We start from the raw sequence: 14601 nt of genomic DNA, 5'->3' as shown, positions 1-14601 counted from the left end.
CAAATACAGAAAAGACCGAGACCTCCCCTGCCCTCATGTGCTCATGTTTTCTGATTCCTTCACACACTCTCAGAAACATTCAGAGTTATAATGGTAGACTTTATACCCTTGTTTATGAGTTGCAAATCATGAGCAAATCATGTGACATGTTTTTCTTTTCAGTTCTGAAAATACATGAAAAGCCAAACTGAAGGGATTTTCCATAAGGAGCAAATATGAATACTAAAGGAATGTCGATAAACCAGTTTTATAGGTGTGCTCATTATTGTAACAGAAGTTTGGCGGTTACAGCAATCAGAGTAAATGAAAAACGGTCATTCCGTTTCAAACAGCGCCTGTAATCTACTGAATGCATTTTTGTCAAGTGGTATCTGTTTCTTTATGTTTTATTTAATATCCACAGACATCCCGCCATCATATCTGCAATACCGCAGATTTAGCACTAGATGTCACTATTCTATCACAAACACCTGTGATAGCGTCGGCGCTCACGAATAATAAATTCATAAATTTTTCTCATAAATTGTCACTCACAAAAATACTCAAGTACATTCATCAAAAAACATGTTTTATTCTTCAAAGAAGAGAGCTTATAAAGGAACCATTAAATACAAATGATAAACACAAGAAAGGAATAGTAACATTGTTGCAAGACACAAGTTGGAAATCTCAACTGGAAGCAGCATATTTGCCATGTTCTGATGAAATTATTGAAATATTGAGAGATTGAGTTTGGTAGTTTAAAGATAGTTTTAAGTCATAAATTGCTTGTCGTTTTGTCACCCAAAAAGTGGGACACTTTTATTGCATCCTGTGAAGCGGTGTATTGTAATTGTCAGTGTTTGTGTGTTCTCGGTCCGTCCATCCACCAAATATCTTCACAACCGTTGTAGATAGAAAGATGAGAGAATAAGTACATTACTCGGGGGGATGAAAATGAGATGAAGACCTTGACCTTGAGAAAACTAGGTAAAGGTCAGGTTTCAACTTTTGTACTCGTCGCAGATTTTGGTAGGCAGTCACGTAATACTGTACGCACATTTTATTGGTTGAAGGCGTCCGGAAGTGTGTTACACTCAGTGAGTCTCAGACTTCCGTGAGACACAAAAGTGCTTTAAACAGTCGATAAGAGTGTGGGAAAAGGTAATACAGATAGAAGTTGGTTAGATATCAGTATGGGTAGGGTTCATGAACATTTAAATTACCGTTAATAATAACATAAATAGTTTGTCACTCTATTGTGGAATTCGTTGATCGTGTGTGGTTCCTGGAACTCATTAACTGCGAAGAACGTGTGTGCACCTTTTTAGGTACACATCGCTGAAACCTGATAAGATATAATCACAAAACAAAAAGCAACATTTTCAGGAAGCCAGAGGCCCAAAAATGTGTAGTTCAGGGTAAAATGTTGAATTCCAGGGTGTCGCAGGATGTTGCAATCCCTGACTGCCTTGTTTAGCTTTGCATCCATGTTGTTAGATTATCTTTCCATCATGGTGGAGTGGAAAAGTAACTTCCAAATATAGTAGTCTGCATATGCCTTAGAAGTTCTGCTGAAGTTTGGATTAGTATTGTCTCTTTTGATTTTGTCTCTGTTGTATCAAATGTGACATACAGTATATGACTGCAAGAGATCCCATTTGTGTAACTGTCCTTAATAATATTTTGCCAAAAAGTCTGTAAACAGATTAATGATCTAATAGAACATGTACATAGTAGTTTTAAGAGAATTCGATCTATCGGGGTGAATGCTGATACACTACTTTTTTCACTGTTTATTGATATTATGTGTTACACACAGTAATCAGTAATGCATTTGTTTGATAACCACATGTGAGTGAATTTATTTGTCAGTGAATTTATTTCTCAATGTATCAAACTCATTTGGCTCTGCTTGGTAAGCCAAAGGGTGACCTGAGGCATGTGGACCTGTGTGTCATAGTTCAAAGGTTAGGAGGTGGAATGTGATGGCAAATGGTAATTTAATGAAGAAGGAAATGGGTATTATAGGTACATATATTTACTGTTTGAAAAGAAACTCTACATACGTATATAACAATTTACCACATCAAATGATAGACACCCTTACCTTTAGTCTGGCACATTTTGTTTTGAGATGCAGTATTATGATAGATTTGTAGCCCCATTAATCATGAAATCCTATGATATTCAAAAAAATATCTAAATAGATGAACAGATTAGCAGTCATCTCACAAGATATAATATGCTTTTACATTGCAATGTTGTTCTGACAAAGAACTAAATTCCAATAAAAGCTGTGAATCCATCCATATTTTGGCAAATATGAGTGGTTTGTAAACCTACATGCAAACTGCTGAGATGCTTTTGGCTATTTTCTGTCACGGACAAAAAGTTATACTTTTGCAGTCACTCTGGGTGTGACTCTGATTCTCAAATAAATACCAGGCAGAGATTAATTTGTAAAAACAGATCAAAGTCAAAATATTTGGAACTAAAAGCAGAGAGAAGCTTCATACATTTGTGACTTGTTAATTATTTGGTGTCCTGAGTTGTTTGTGTGAATTGTTACTGAGTGTGGTGGCTGGGTGGCAGAAGGTAGATTAGGGTTGACTCTGGCTAAATGTTTGCAGATGAGGGTTCCCAATATCTAATCACCACAGTCACAAGGGTCACCAGTGTAGGCCAGTGGGCCGATTAGCCAAAGGCACTGTGGGTATTAAAGAGGTAGGATGGTTACTCCAGGATCAGCTCTTTCTGGGTATGTACATGTATGCGGTTGAATGGTGTGTATGCTCCCAATTGTGGCCTGATCACTCGCCTGAGGGGAAAGTGTGTTTGGCCACTGCTCTCCTGAACTCCACTTAACACAACCTTCTCCCCCCTTGACCTCAGCATAATCTGCAGAGTCACAGTCCTGCCAGGGTTGCACACTTCCTGGTGCATGGCAACTGTGTGATTCCAGCGCAGTGCATTATCCCCTATTTTTGTGTGAACACCATTACTCACGCAAGATCATTTTTACCTCCGTTTATATAGGAAAGACTGGACAACGTCATTGTGAAATATCCTTCCCATGATTCTAACTAGAGGTTTCTGATTCATTTTTGTTGTTGTTGTAATAAGAAGAAGCAAAATTCTCATTATTTATATATTTAGTTTCACCTTCATCATATTTACAACATCAACAACAACATCCGAAAAAAAGGGCAGACGGATAGAGGCCAATAGGCTTGTGAAGTTCCCGTCCCCCAGAATCAACAAACATCACTCTCATTGGAATACAGTATGTAATCAGCAAACTCAGACATTAAAAGATTTCAACCAGCTCGTACATTGAATTTTGACAGACGTTCATGCCCTTATCCACTTCCAGATATTAACCTTTAACCCTAGAGTATAACCATGTTTACATTCTTCCTTAATTTTGATTCCAGTGATGATCGCGTCATTTATACGAATGTGTTGTTCCAAATCATTCATTCTTTGTTGTCCCTGTTCCAAGACAACCATTCTTTGGTCTTTTTCCTCCATGTCTTTCTGCATTTTCTTCATTTTGACCTTCATTTCTTCCAAGGTGTCTAGCACCAGTTTTAGTTTTTCTTCCAACCTTTTATCAAAGTCACTCTTTAACTTATCAAAGTCACTCCCTAACTTATCAAAGTTGCTCTTTAACTCACTCTTTAATTCTTTCATAGAGACCATCCGGTCTTTAGTATCCTCAGATTTTCCTTTTCCTTTCGGCATTTTCCAGAGAATAAGTGAGATTCAGTCTGGGTATGACTTAGAGACATAGCAACAACGGGAGACAGAAGAAAAATGTCTGCTCCCATTGAGAGCCGGTATCTCTGATGAAAGTCTAATGCCGTATTGTCTTGCACACATCTCGTACATCTTCATTCTAAATTTTCTGATATTGTTAACTGAGGTTGTCAGTTGAGAAAGTCACTTCTTAACAGCTGGTCTCATCTATCTGATAGCATGGAGTCATATGTACATTGACAGCCTATTAGCATCTGTCTCAGCAGAGTCATCAGCCACCACCACCACCAGTGTCTGTGTAACGGTCCGACTCCCTTGATTCTCATCTCCTTGAACTGTCTGAGCACCGAAGACTCACATTCAATCTAATTATCACAACATTAATACCTGGATATGTATAGCAACTCATACTGTAAACATTGTATTGACCAAGAAGAATGGTAAAACTTCATATTAATGTGCCAAAAATGTGCCTTAAAAGCACATCATCACCAAATGTAATCAATCATATTTCAATGTTTGGATTGAGAATTTAGTACCCTCAAACTCTTTCAGTGGAATTTTTAAATTGCTTTATCTTCTTCATTTGGTTTATTATTTACAATATGTTACAAAAGCTATGAAAACTTGGATTGATGTTATAAAGGCTGAGAAATTTATTGGAGTTTGGTTGTTGCTGTTCTTGTTGTGTTGTCAGTTAAACTAATCATGACACTACTTGACATTGGTTGACATCAAGTTTGGCATGGTGAAAATATGGATCTAATCTTATTTAATGTGTAACAGTTGAATATCAGGTGCTCAGGTTGTGCTTTTATCTTTAATGACAGAAACAAGGAGAAGAAGTTGAGTACAGGGCCAGAAGTAGGCGATGTCAGAAAAGGTCCTCGTCACAGGCCAGAAATATTGTACTTTTCTATTGAGTAAGGCAAAGTTTTACATAAGTAAAACAATATTTGCATTCTTTTCAGAGAAACAAACAAATCACGTCCCATGATAAGTCCACCATAAATCCATAGATCAAATACAATTAAATAAAACTCAAAAAAACATCCTGTTTGAACATGTTGACTCACTCATAGTAATCTTACCAATGAGGTCTCTGAAAAGGTTTTAAAGCTTAATAACTGACTATACAGTGTATATATTAAAGTAACTGGTTTTATTTCTCATGAACTGCAACAAGACTGTCCTTCTTATTCTCTCCCTCTGTCTTTTCACAGTTGGGTTTACATGGTAAAATAATACAGCCATGTAGTGATAAGGAAAAATTCCACAAGAAGAGTGTTGTAGGGATACTGTGGGCAGGAATACCGCAATGCTTGAGGGAACACCGCAGACGAATATTTCCTGGAATTCTGGGCTTGTGCAACCACAGTGGCAGCTCGTTTTGGGTCTGAACCCAGCTCGTTTTGAGACAACACAGGTAGCAGGGCTTTTTGTCTTGTTGACTCCTCTCCGGAGGACGAGAAATGAAAACAATAAATGGAGGGGAGAGGACAGGGAGAGAACAGAGGGGGAGGAGGAAAAATATAGGAGAGGAGGAAAAAAGGTGCATTTTTCAAATGGTGAATAATTTGTCTGCTCTGACAAGATGCTGTGCAGGACCACTTCCTGTAGCTCAGGTTTCAGTCTGTGTGAGTGTAAATGTGCTTTGGGGGGAGGGTCCACTTCCTTTGCCAACTCCTTAGGTTTTTAGCCTTAGATCCATAAAATCTGGGAAGAACACACAATAAAAGCAAAACTTAATAAAACATAAGACTCTACAAATTCATCCATATTGGCCATTAATATCTCAGTTTAGGAGCAGGACTCTGGGTCATTATGGAAACCCATAATAAACAGGGAGTATATTTGTGATAGAGTAAATAAATGACCTTACTTTGGAGGATTTCACACTGAATTTGATCAAAAGTTGCTTCATAATTCAGTATCATTTCCTTAACCTTTCATATGACATTTGTGTTTGGATTTTGCGTTAGAGCAAGCAGGTGCTGCTCATGTGTGGCCAGTTCTAAGCTAAATAACTTCATTCAGACAAAATGCTTCCCCTCCTTCTAATTTCACATCAGACCCACCTTCTAATAGCAGGTTTTTTGTATCTGTTCTGTTCTGCTAATTAACATGTGTTCATATTACAACCTCCGTCATAGTGTGAGATGCTTTCTGTTTGATCAGCGTTTTGTTACAGCTTACTTTTGTAAAATTATTTACCAGCTCTCTTGTACTGTCCTCATTCTCTGGTGTTTGTGTGTGTGCGTGTGTTCGTGTGTGCGTGTGTGCGTGTGTGCGTGTGTGTGTGTGTGTGTGTGTGTGTGTGTGTGTGTGTGTGTGTGTGTGTGTGTGTGTGTGTGTGTGTGGGTGTGTGTGGGTGTGTGTGTGTGTCTTTTTTGGGGCTTGGCAGTGCGTCCTCTGAGGTTTCTGTGGCCGAAGGTAACGGACCTGTTCACTTAAACACTGTACCTCTAATGTTCTCCAGATGAAACTTTTTAAACTCCCGACAGCCTGTGCGCTCATTCGCACACACAGATACACACACACACACACACACACACACACACACACACACACACACACACACACACACACACACACACACACACACACACACACACACACACACACACACACACACACTTACTAACTCCTGTTTGTTGTATGCCAGGACTCTTATGTGAGTTGAGTGTGTTTGCGTGACTGTGTGTTTATTGTCTTTGAGGCTGGTACAAACCTTCCCAAGCAGCCAAAGGATGAGAATTATAGGGCATTTAGGCCTCTTTAACAAGTCCTAGAAAAAAAACACACCATGCAAATGGTTTATGTGACACCAAATGCCAGGCTTATAAAATCACGCAGCCAACACCTTCTGGGAGGGAGAGAACAAGAGGGAGACACAAAGAAACAACAGAAAGAAAGGAAAACATGATGCTTTCATATTTTGCAATGTGAAAAAACACAGACACAGGCTGATATGGGTCATAATTAGTTTGGAAAAAAGTTGGCTTGTGATAGTGACTACATCAGCAAGACTGTGTTTTCTTTCAGTCCCGACATCTTTTTCTTTGTCTCAGTGGAGTTTTCTCTCTCTTTTCGTATACACAGTAACTCTGCAGAACCATATGTACACTTTTGGTGACTACATTGCTAGGCATGAGGAGTGTTATTGTATTTGTGAGTGGAAGTAAACAAAAGGGGGAGCTTGAATGAAGAGAAGGAAATGAGAGAGGGGAAATATTAAACAGAGAGAAGGAGATTATATGATAAATGGAGACACGAAGAGGAGGGAGGGAGAGGTGGAGGCATCGGAGATGGAAAGACAGAAACCGACCACCTCAAAGTTAGAGAGGCATCGAGATTGAAGAGGGAGCAAAAAATGAAGGTGGAGAAGGAGAGACCACCCCACAGTGAACACCAGAGGGAAGATTTCAACGTCTGTTTCTCTCCCAACACGGCTCCTCTTAGACCAACACGGAGGCTGGAGTTGTTCTTACTGCCAAATCCTTCTACCCTTGTGTGTGCATGTGTGTGCGCTTGTACACACACACACACACACACACACACACACACACACACACACACGCATGCATGCATTTTAAACTTATGACAGGAGCCCTCAGAACGCCAGTAAACTACGGCTGAGCTCTGGTTTCTGCTTTCAAAAGAGGAAAGCTGAAAAACTTTATATAATGCAGAATGATGCAACCCTCTCACTGTGTGCGTGCGTGCATGCGTGTGTGTGTGTGCATGCGTGCGTGTGTGTGTGTGTGTGTGTGTGTGCGTGAGTGTGTGTGTGTGTTTCAGATGAAACTGTGCCGAGTTGGACAATCCTCTCTACTATTAACATAATGAAGAAACATACATTTATCCGTTGAAAGCCTCACTCCCATCATTGTGAATGGACCTGTGTTGAGTTAGACAATGCTCTCTCTGTAGAAATAACACACACTGTGTTGTGCATAACCTTGGGGCTTCTCCCCATAGTCCATCTATGCATGATAAAAGAGCTAGTGTGGGTTTCACAGGGTAAACATGGAAAAGCACCTTCCAATCTTCATCAGTAGACCCCCTGAAGGTCCTCATTTTAAACTAAAATTAGATATTCAAACAGTTCAAGTCCAATAAAGGAACTTTGTATAAGTTTGCAGTAATTAAGTTAGGAGAAAGAGACCATGAATGGACCATGCTGATCTTTGATAAAGCGTGTATGTTTATATTTGTAAAGAGGGGGTCACCGTGATATTGTCTGGTATGTGGAGAGTTGGAAGAGGCTTGAGCTTAACTCAATCTGCAGGACAAACAGCCCCGGGGCAGGAGCGCTGAGAGGATTCATATAAATTTGCTCCCTCCGTCCTACCCTCTTTTCTTCCTCTGTCTCCAACCTGTTTGTCATCTTGCTCTTTTTCACAAACTTACTCTTGCAATCATACGTAAATCCTCCCTTCCCCATTCCCCACAATCCCTTCTCTCTTTTTTATGCTTCCTCTAACCATTCATCTGAGAGGCATTAGCAAACTGAGTGGGCACTTTGTGGCGGTGAATGTGACGGCTCGTGGTCCAGCTGGGGGTCGCTGTATTCTGGGGATGGGGTCAGTTTGATGGATCAGAGGTCAGGAGTGATAGGTGCAGTTGGCACCGTCCTCAGGGAATGTGCGTGTGTGAGCTCATTATTTTTCTGGGCCAGTTTTAGACATCACTTCCTTTCTGTCACTCTTCTGTCATTGTATTCCTTCCTGCTTTAACAAGGCCCCTGACTTTACTGAGTAATGTCCTTCTTCAAATGACTGGCAGCACTGCCAAATCCTTGCCTTATTACTTTTACTAAGATGTACAATGATTGGAGTCCAAAGAACTCTTTTACAGGCTCAAACCTTCTCCGGCCAGTCATTGGAGGGCGATTCCAAGGATTTATGCTTCCATTAAGTTGTAGAGGTTTTAAAAATAATCAGAATTTATGGTAAAGATGTCTGGATGTCCTGAGCTTTGGTCTCTGGCATGGGATTGGTTCCCATTTGATGTCAACAGATTTATTTTATCACATCAGAGAGCTCCCTTCAGAGCTGCAAAATATGTTGAGCAACCAATTTCACAACTTCAGTGATACACCTCATGATGAGTCAGATGCTCTTTATGCTTCAGCTGTTCACTCATACATAAAGAGCCAATCTGCCCTTAAAATGTTGTCCTGATTCCATCATATGTAGTCAATATCAAATCACAATTACACGATTTCACACTACACTCTTTGGAAAATTATAATTAACCACACACACACACACTGACACCTACATGCACTCACTGCCTCAGGTTGAGATGAAACACACTGTATATGATCATAAATATACTCACAATTTAAACTATATACGAGTTGGGATAAGCTCCAGCAACCCCTGTGACCTGCAAAACTGGAATAAACAGTCAGGAAGATGAATGAATGAACGAACGAATGAACGAATGAATGAATGAATGAATGAATGAATGAATGAATGAATGAATGAATGAATGAATGAATGAATGAATGAATGAATGAATGAATGAATGAATGTATGAACTACATATCAAATAAAGCACACTTATGTGAAGATGAGGATTGCACTGATATCCAAAGTGTTGTCTCAGGTACCGATTGTCTTGATTTTAGATCTATGATTCAAAAGCAGTAGAGAACTCTAGCAAACACACACACACACACACACACACACACACACACACACACACACACACACACACACACACACACACACACACACACACACACACACACACACACACACACTGACACCTACATGCACTCATTGCCTCAGGTTGAGATGAAACACACATAATTAGCTCTAATGGAAACCAGACATGCAGATCTCCTTGTGCCTGTGTGTGTGTGTGCCAGTGCAGCTTCCTCTCCCCCTTCTTCTTGTGGTGTTGAGGGTTAATGTAAACCAGCTCCTGTCACCCCATAATGGGGGACTTCATAGGAGGATAGAAATGAGACTGGAACCTGAAAGAGGTAAAAGGAAGAGGTAAGACAGGTCCTGCTCAAGTGAATGTATGTGAAGAAGAATCCACATTTAAAAAGATGTGCAGTCCTTTGTATGAGTGAAACACACACAGGTCTGCACCTTTGACTTTTCTATCAGTTTAAGGACTGAATGAGTGGCGATATAAACTGTGATTAATGAGAGAGAGGGTGTGTGTGTCAATCATCAAAGAATTTATCATAGCACACTCTGAATCCAAAGAACCACATGCCTTCACACTGATAACAAGCAGTCATCCCTTTACCTTCAAACATCAAAGGGGGTGGGGGTGGTTGAGGGTAGGGGGTGTCTTTCTCTGGAATCTATTCCCCAGTTTGGTCGGCGTGAGAAATCTCCCTCTGCGTGTGTATAGCCTATATGTGTGTGTGTGTGTGTGTGTGTGTGTGTGTGTGTGTGTGTGTGTGTGTGTGTGTGTGTGTGTGTGTGTGTGTGTGTGTGTGTGTGTGTTTCGAAACCTCAGAGGTGACATTCCTTCGTGTCAGAGCAACAGCCTCAAGTTTAAGATAACACGGCCACGGTGATCTGAGGGTGGGAATTGATTCCCCTCGGTGGATGGCGAGGGCCTCAGGTCAGAGCTGATGGCTTTACCTTCCACATGCAACCCGTGATGCAAAAACACAGTGATGTTGCCATAAAAGTCCCCCCAACAAACCTCTGGAGACGTGCAGGATACACTCTGAGGTGTTAATATGGACTTAAATATATAATTTTTTTTGTTTACATTTAGTCTTGAAATTGTTTATATCAGAGACCAGACAGAATTACCTTCACGGAAGAGAAAGGTTTTTCATCAAATTTACTAACTAAAATAATTTCCATTTTATGCCACTACAGACAAGCAGCATCATTTCATACAAGTTAATGTATAATTGTATTTCTACACCAAAAATGACAAGAAGTCAAATATATGAATTAATGCTGATGAAACAGATCAAAAATAAACAATGAAAAAAAAGTAGATATTGATATAAATTGATTAAAAATTAATAACAGATACAGGTATCTGTAAAGAGTTTCCCATTCCATCTTCCAGGATGCCACAATCTCACCTTGAAGCACTGCTTTTTTTCTTTTTTTTGCACAAAGCAGAGCCAAAAGGAGTTTTTTTGTTTTAAGGTGAGGCATTCTGAAATATCTTGCGCATGAAATGCACATCTGGATTTTTAAATGTTGTCCAACATGTCATTGCTGTAGCAGTTATGTAATAGCCCTTTAGGAAATTTACAGTATTTCACAATGACACTACAGTCTTTAATGGGACATTTATGGTAAGGTTTAACAAAAGTAAGGCTATAATTTTAATTCTCCAGTGCTCACCCAATCCCCACTTGACATCCAAGTCATTGAAAATTACACCTACATTTATTTTGTCTGGTATTGTGTATTTTCAAACATGGAATCTTGGGAATTTTTTTTTAATAAACGGCCAGTTTTGACACCAATACTTTCTACTTCAACATAATTCTATATGTAACCTAGCCCGCATTGAAATTGCAGTATGACCCCTATCCACCTATTTCATCCAGTCCTCCTAGCTGCTGAGGCACCTGCAGGCTGACCTGCGTCTTGAAGGACATCTGGGAATATCATGCATGACTCCCACAGCTCCACATTCACCCTGTTCAAACAGACCACCAGCTAATTATGGCTTTCCCAGATCCCTGAGCTCAAGAAATCACTCCAGAATAAGTCGTGGGTATGAGATGTTTTCTTTTGCCCCCTCTGCTGAGGTTTAGTTAACTGGGGATTAAGCAACAACCAGTGAAAATAAACTTTCATTTAGGCTTAAAGTGCTGAGACTATGGGAATGAGTGTTTCCAAAAAATACAGGTATTCCAATTTTGTGTCAAAAAATTACCCTAATGCCATTAGTGAAAACTGATCTGCTAATATTTTTTTTATTCAGCACCTAAATAGGTTGAAGTAAATATTCAGACCACTAATAGGTAAGAATAATGCTTTCACTTTTTTAATTCAAGATATTGCCAAATATTTACAACACAAAATGTGCAGACTCTAGATCTGCTCGGCATTCTGAGAAATTCCAAAAATAAATAACTTTTATTCAAGCGAGGGAAAGGAATTTGGAACATGTGTAGAAAAATAAATACATAAAACGTAATTTGCTGTGAAACACAGGGAATGTCACAGGGAGTGTAGAACGAGTTGACATTTGTCCTCTTGTCTTTTCAGAAGTTCCTCGGAGATCGTTTTGTTTTTAGAACATTCATAGTCGCAGTGGTCTGTTTTCTTCATATCCGTTCTGTCTGTCATAAGTGCTCCCATTGCAAATATTACAGTTCATACAATGGGAAATATGAAAATCCCGCTTTTCAGCCAGGCCTGACACCGGCGCGGCCTCTGCGGTGTCCGGCCTGTCCCAGTCCATCCGACGGGCCAGCCTGGTCCACTCCTTCACTCTGCGCAGTCTATGGAAGAAACAGAAACATTCACTGAAATGTATAGTCTGTAGAAATCAGAATGAAATCTTTTTTAAAGCGTTTATAGCCTTTAATTGACATTGAAATTTTTAAATAGGTTTTAAATTATGGGTTGAGGTATAAGAATACATGTCTCTAAAAGACATGTCTTATGAGGTAAATTCACATTTGAAATTTAAAAGAATTTGATGCTCACAAATATTGTGTGTAATTTTTTACTATACGAAAAAAATACTGCAGACTTTATTTATTAGAGTTTACATACATCAATGATACAATATTTTGATTTTCTGTAATGTCAGCGCCTAAAACATGTTGGCACCGCTGCGGGATAAAGTGAAAAGGTGCTCGGTTTTACCTCGCTGCACCATCCGGAGCTGCCCCTTCGCTAGTGGGACGTGGTGGACAGGGACCACGCACCTCCCATCCTCCAGACGGAGAACGCGTAGCTCAGGCGTTCGTGCGCCACGTAGCTGCAGCTGGTTCCCCGCGCGTCCAGCTCGTCGCTCTGCAGAACTTGATACAGGAAGTCGATGTACCTGGCCGCCAGCTTCAGCGTCTGGATCTTGCTGAGTTTGTCTGATGGGAGTGTGGGAATAATCTTACGTAACGACGTGAACGCTTCGTTGAGCGACTGCGTTCGTTGCCGCTCGCGAATGTTGGCCATTACGCGCTGCGTCTGCAGGTCATCAAAGGAGGGCTCTGGGCTGCTGCTGCCTTCACTCCCGCAGCTCCCCGCACTGCCTCCCGCACCTCCGTTGCAGCTCTTTCTAGATTTCTTCTTCCCGGGACTTGGATCATTCACGTTTTCCTCCTCTTCATCCTCCGCGCTCCGCCTTGTCGGCCGCCTCTTCCTGGCGCCTCTCCGCGGCAGAAGACGTTCGGTCTCTTCTTCACTATTCCCCGCACTGTCCATCGGAGGGGAGTCCTCTTCCCGCATCGTATTTTCCAAAAGTTTTCCTGTGTTCTGTTGGACTCTTAACAACTCGTGAACCCCAACCAACGGAACAGAGAGTCCACAAACACGCAGGCCTGGAAGAATGTGGGCTGATATGACTGTAAATATCGTGCGCCACAAGGAGGGAGAGGCGTCTGCCAGAATGCGCTGACCAGAGCTCTTATAGCGGGGAGCGCGCAAGGAGGATTTTGGGGAGCGCTGTGATTGGGTGAGGAGGGGTGTAACATAATACTCCAGGAGAGGGAGAGTTCAAGCTAATATCAGGAATGGTGTTTAAGACATGCGGCCTCCCTTACACAAGATTATGACAGGGTTGGGGCGCGGTGTTAGTGAAGGTGAGGAGTTGACAAGAGGGATCTATCCCGCCTCAGACGTTATTCCCTTCTTCAAATCAGACTATCACTGCGCCTGCACCGTGCGCTTCCTGCTGCATTTTCTTTCGTCTTTGGATTTATTGTCTGTTTTAAATTGTGTGCACATAATTTTGACTCCGTTTGAATATTTGTATTTCCTTTTAGAGGTTGCTGCTGTGAGTTACTGTCCATTAATTATCTATGAATTAATCCCTGTCACGAATGAATCAAAGACACTGAGAAAATTAAATAACCCCCCCCACACACACACACAGACAAGCCTGTTGTCTCAAGTCTCCCAGATACAGGTCTGTGAGGTTGGAGTTGTGGCGATGAAAAAAAAAAAATCAGGCCTACTGAAACACAGGAGGTTGTCACAGCAGGAGGCCTCTGCTCGTAAGCAGAAACTGTGGTGTTTATTTTCCCGTCAGCTGCTCAGCGTCGAGGTATGCGCTTAAATGGATCTGACTCCCGCAGGGATCTGGATACCGCGGCTCAGGTTTAAAAGACGAGCCGTCGCAGGGAGCTCTCGGGGCGGATCCGTGCGCACAGCGGGGTCGCTAAATGCGCTGTACCGCTGGAGAGTAACGCAAACATTGGAGGTGATGAAGATGGACGAAGAAGAGAGAGAGGAAGAGAGGGGGGGTGGGGGGTGGGGAGTCCAAATGACCACCCGGCTATGAGGCCCACCACGACATAATATGAAATCAAGCAGCTCCCTCCATTGGGGTGGAACCAGATCTGGCAACTTTCAGAGGTGGTCTATCGTGTAAATTATCCAAAGGGAGGCCTCACCACCACTAATGAAAAAATGACACACGTGGGGGGTCACGTTAAACTTTTTTCTTCATTAAACACGAACCGCCTCAGGGGCCTTTGGGGCCTGGATCACCCTGCACCAAATAACTCTGTTTTTCGGTGCTACTTAAACTGCATTTTTGGGGAGGGGGCTCGATCTGCCTCTGGAGCTGGCCTGGTTTCTTTAATCATATCTCTAAACCAATTCACACCTTAGTGCGAGATACCCAGCTTTGATCAGATATGCTGAACTGTGAATCAGTTGATAAGACGTTTTGTTT

The 14601-nt window shown here is 41.3% G+C and overlaps 1 protein-coding gene across 1 annotated transcript; it reads right to left on the bottom strand.

Annotated features, from left to right (window-relative positions):
• Positions 1-11816: 11816 nt before the first annotated feature.
• twist1a (twist family bHLH transcription factor 1a) lies at positions 11817-13320 on the bottom strand. The gene is made up of 2 exons (XM_068333308.1): positions 12570-13320; positions 11817-12199 (listed from the first exon to the last, which is right to left on the bottom strand). Exon 1 carries the CDS (start codon positions 13149-13151, stop codon positions 12600-12602), a length of 552 nt encoding a protein of 183 aa, XP_068189409.1. The 5' UTR covers positions 13152-13320; the 3' UTR covers positions 11817-12199; positions 12570-12599.
• Positions 13321-14601: the final 1281 nt, after the last annotated feature.

Source organism: Antennarius striatus, chromosome 14, assembly GCF_040054535.1.
Source record: "Antennarius striatus isolate MH-2024 chromosome 14, ASM4005453v1, whole genome shotgun sequence".
Classification (NCBI taxonomy): Eukaryota; Metazoa; Chordata; class Actinopteri; order Lophiiformes; family Antennariidae; genus Antennarius; species Antennarius striatus.
Note: the sequence above shows the minus strand (reverse complement) of the source record. Positions and strands in the feature narration are given on the sequence as shown.

Coding starts and splice junctions, on each gene's coding strand:
- twist1a (XM_068333308.1), bottom strand. CDS start 13,151: ATGCGGGAAGAGGACTCCCCTCCGATGGACAGTGCGGGGAATAGTGAA.